Raw genomic sequence first — 4,687 nt, forward strand, 5'->3', positions numbered from 1 at the left:
TCCTACAAATGCCATTATGTATTGTTCTAATGTCAGTACATATCAGAGATACTGTAATAATGTAGATATATATTTACAGCATCCTACAAATGCCATTATGTATTGTTCTAATGTCAGTACATATCAGAGATACTGTAATAATGTAGATATATATTTACAGCATCCTACAAATGACATTATGTATTGTTCTAATGTCAGTACATATCAGAGATACTGTAATAATGTATAGATATTTTTACAGTGCTCCACAAACAATTCTGTATATACTGTAATCTTCTGATGTCAGACAATGCCGCTTAGTCACTCAATAGCCATTGTATTAGTCAGACAATGCCACTTAGTCACTTAATAGCCATTGCATTAGTCAGACAATGCCGCTTAGTCACTTAATAGCCATTGCATTAGTCAGACAATGCCGCTTAGTCACTTAATAGCCATTGCATTAGTCAGACAATGCCGCTTAGTCACTTAATAGCCATTGCATTAGTCAGACAATGCCGCTTAGTCACTTAATAGCCATTGCATTAGTCAGACAATGCCGCTTAGTCACTTAATAGCCATTGCATTAGTCAGACAATGCCGCTTAGTCACTTAATAGCCATTGCATTAGTCAGACAATGCCACTTAGTCACTTAATATAATTGATTGTTTATTGTAAACTACTTTCATATTGAAATTGGTTTGCTTTTGTTGGAAAACAGAGTAACGATTAAAGAATCGAGCCACCATAGTAGTACACCAATATGAACTTGTCATCTATTACTTATTTTGCAATCTAAATTTGTCTTTTATTTACATTTTAGTAAAAGAGGAGGCAAACGTTTTAACACTGCACGTGGAAAATACATTGGCCTAAGGTTTATCTAGTCATTACCTGAGACTTGTAAGTGCAACGTCGTACGATTAGTGTGCAAGACAATGTGTAAGAGCAATGATCATTCAGACTTTTAAAGGGGCATGATAGTGGGTGCCATCAATGAGTAAGAATCAAGCAAAAATCTGCAATCATCTTGTAACTTCTCGGATCGAGTTATTATTGCAAGGAAATATGTTGATCTAGTTCGCATTATAACAACTACTGTTTTCATGCAGTACGATAAATAGCATCCAAATCACCATTGTGTTTGTCGTATCCAATGCTGTCTTGATAAGACATGGTATTGGGTGAAATGCTAATTCAGCACTGGATATGACAGATATAGTTTAAATATTCTTCCTTACTTATAAGTTCTAAAAATTTCTAATAAAGTGTAAAGTATGGTAGAAAAGGAGGTCCATGCATTAGAAAAACCATAACATTAGGTGGCTGTTTTGTATGGAAAAATTTGTTCATGATTGTCTACCTTTTGTAAAATACATGATGAACCATAACTTTAGAAATCCTCAAGTGATCATTTTTCCAGCACAGTGTTACATGCTACAGAGATATGATTATTCAACATTTCTGTGCGTTAGAGTATTACCCAAATTAAAGTTTATTTTTATGAACTGTGATATAAATTTAAATAAAAAATAATGTCAGAATCTGAATTTAGTTTGTTTTCTCTGTTAGAGCTCCGTTGTGAAAGGTGTTCTTCAGGAACAAGAAAATAGTGGAAGGCTTATTGCGGCTATCTGTGCAGGTAAAATACATGATGAAAAAAGCCTCAAGTTTATTATTCACTTTTTGTCCATTTCAATGTACAGTAAGATAATAAATTCAACTTGTTACACCCGTAGTATAAATCACTTTTGAACTATATTATAATGTAGAGATAAATTTCCAGCTGTTTTTACTTTGCTTTAATTTAATAATTAGTGATTTGAATTGATTTATAATTGTGAGTAAGTAATATATTAATCAATAATTTTACTGGTGTCTCAAACAAAAAAAATAACAGCTTTTGCATAGTGGTGCTTATAATGAGAACTTGCGTATAGCTTGTCAAAAATGATAAGGCAAGTACTACCACCCACCCACCCCTCCCTATAGTGAGCCAATTAAGATCATTCATGAAATGAATTTGTGGCATATTCATAGAATAATTATTGGTAAAAATCAGTTAGATTGACAACTTCTAATATATAACCATTGGACTGACCCTGTATTGGAGAAGTAGTGTTGACTATAATTTTGAATTTACAAAATGTATCTTCACAAAATGAATTGTACTTTTAGTTGATAGTACAGCTCTGTCGTAAACAGAAAAGCTGTGAAATGCCATCAGCCTGGCTTTGACAAGTCAGAGTACAAGATGATGTTTGTGTGAAGAATAAATATACTTTTGTCCGTCGTGTAGTTTGCAAACTGCTTTTGCACAGCCTCTACAACATCCTAATTTTTTTTTCAGTATCCTTATATTTTGTATCTGGTATTTTCTTTAACGTGAACAGTTGAGAAATCCGCAAGATAGGGGTAACATGAAATGTTGACAACTCTGAAATCAGATGCATAATGCCATGTTGAATGGCACTCTGTACATGTCAAGGCATGCACACTTTACAATTTAAACAACTCACCCAGTCCGATATTACTAACCTATTGATTGATTATCTGTTATGACGCAGAGATAAAAAGTGACTTGCAAACAAGATAAAATGTACGATCTTAGTGAGGATGAAAGAACAAATATGAAACTATTAAACACTAAATTCAAGACAATTGAACCTCAAATCCAAAGTCAATTAACTTTATGTGTACAGATGGGAGTCACCACCTTGTTAAATGACTCACACTAAGGAACAAAACACAAACACCACCTTGTTAAATGACTCACACTAAAGTAAATTAAAAACAACCGTTTGTGTTTTGTTCCTTAGTGTGAGTCATTTAACAAGGTGGTGTTTGTGTTTTGTTCGTATTTCTAGATTTGCTAGAAAGTCATTCAAACACACTATTTTCATAATTTCACTAAATATAATAACACAACTTTTTCCATTTTGGGCATCATATTTGTTCTATAAAAATTTTCTGTTAGCTTTATTTCTTAATAACAATACATATATACTATCGTACTTAGCACCAATAGCTTTGAAAAGTCATGGTATTGGAGTAAAGAAGAGTCTAACTTCGCACCCAAGTAAGCAGTCCGAGATGGAAGACGGAGGTAAGTGTAATAACAAAATTCTAGAAACACTTAGCATTTTTGGGAAATTTGTTTTATATTTCAATGTAAAATATGTTTTAGTTCCTTCACTGTGCAGTTCATATTACCAATGATTTTATTAAGAAAAGTGTTCTGATATTTTACTGTAATGAATTTTCCTTGACTTTTTTATGATAGTCAAGTAACGATAATTATTGATTAGGTAACTGGTTATCCAAAACCTTTTCTGTATTACTAAAAACTCATAAAATTATTGTTTTTCTTGTACTGTAACTGTTGTTAAAAACTTTTCAGAACTACAATAAGAAGTGTTTTTAAATTTAACAAGAATTATACATAAACTTTTCTCTACGTTAAAATACTTTTACTTGTGAGCTTTTGGCCCTTTTACCAGAGCCTTCATTAGGGTCGATGAAGGCTTGCTTGCTTGTTGTCAATGCAGTAATCAATTAACGAATCTTCAGTTAAGCTGGTATGTCAAATTGATTGATATATCTTCAAATAATTTCTTCTCTCATCTGACCTGAACCCATGGTTTAGCTTAATCACTTAAACCATCACATTCGCAACCACATCTAGAACAGCTCAAGGATGTTTCATTGCTACATCATTTTACTTTATATTTACAAGTTAACTTCTCAGTGTTGACTCTCGTGGCCTCAGGTCAGGTCACAGGTCTGGTAAAGTGACCTAGACCTTGAAAATAGTGCAAAATTTTTATTTTCTAATAAAAGCAACCCAAACCTTTCTGGAATGACCCATTTTTTTGGATCCACAATAAGATGCTGGGCTGCCTCGTGTGGCAGGTGTTAAATATATTAGTTGAATGACACTAAGAAGCTCTCTGGCCTATTTTAAGTTATTCTCAAACTAGCTATTTGTTACACACTGGCAGTTTGGACTATACTTGATGATGTGGTATTCGATTTGGAACTAGACCTGAATACTTATTAAGAATTTCTCGTCAAAAGTGAGCTAACTATACAAGTTCAAAATCAAATACTTGAAAAAAACAAAAAACTTGTATATTAAGGATTAATAAGGACAATCTTCTATAACTGGCTGTCTAAAATTATCAAATATTAATACACTATAAAATTATAATGAGTAGAATGCATTGAGTCTCCAAGAGGGGGGTACCCCCTGTTGTTAACAATATTTCAGTTATTCCAGTCATATTTCACAACATTTGACCTGCTCAGAAGATTTATGTTAGACCTACATCAATACATTTATTCAACAATGTAAGTGTAATATTGAATATTATTTTAAACATGTTTTACCTGCACATTCCAAAAGCAGTGCCATAGCCAGGAAAAATGTTTGGGAAGGGGAGGGAGACGGGTATCTTTTTAATCTGGAAAGAATATTTAAACTATATGAATAAAACTAGAAAAAATATCTTCTTTTAAAATGTCGGGTAACCTCTGTGCCCTAATTTCGGGTAACCTCTGTACCCTAGAACGAATCGTCAGTGAAACAGGTCTTTATGAACCTCCTAATATTAACAATTGTTTGATAACTGCTGCAAATATATTCCTTTTTTTACTGTGGACAGAAAAATGTAAAGTAGAGATACGGGTGATTAGTGAATTGCTAAT

At 32.8% G+C, this 4,687-nt stretch overlaps 1 protein-coding gene across 1 annotated transcript in view; it reads left to right on the forward strand.

The window, feature by feature from the left end:
• Window positions 1–1,552: 1,552 nt before the first annotated feature.
• The window catches only part of LOC106475166 (glutathione-independent glyoxalase DJR-1.1-like), a gene marked incomplete at its 5' end in the record, with an annotated part of 5,123 nt that continues 1,988 nt past the window's right edge, over window positions 1,553–4,687 (forward strand). Inside the window, 2 exons of the mRNA XM_013935862.2 lie at window positions 1,553–1,622; window positions 3,000–3,086. Of these exons, the coding sequence (XP_013791316.1) occupies window positions 1,553–1,622; window positions 3,000–3,086 (157 nt within the window). The remainder of the gene's footprint in view (window positions 1,623–2,999; window positions 3,087–4,687) is intronic.

This window comes from Limulus polyphemus, unplaced genomic scaffold (assembly GCF_000517525.1).
Source record: "Limulus polyphemus unplaced genomic scaffold, Limulus_polyphemus-2.1.2 Scaffold8169, whole genome shotgun sequence".
NCBI lineage: Eukaryota > Metazoa > Arthropoda > Merostomata > Xiphosura > Limulidae > Limulus > Limulus polyphemus.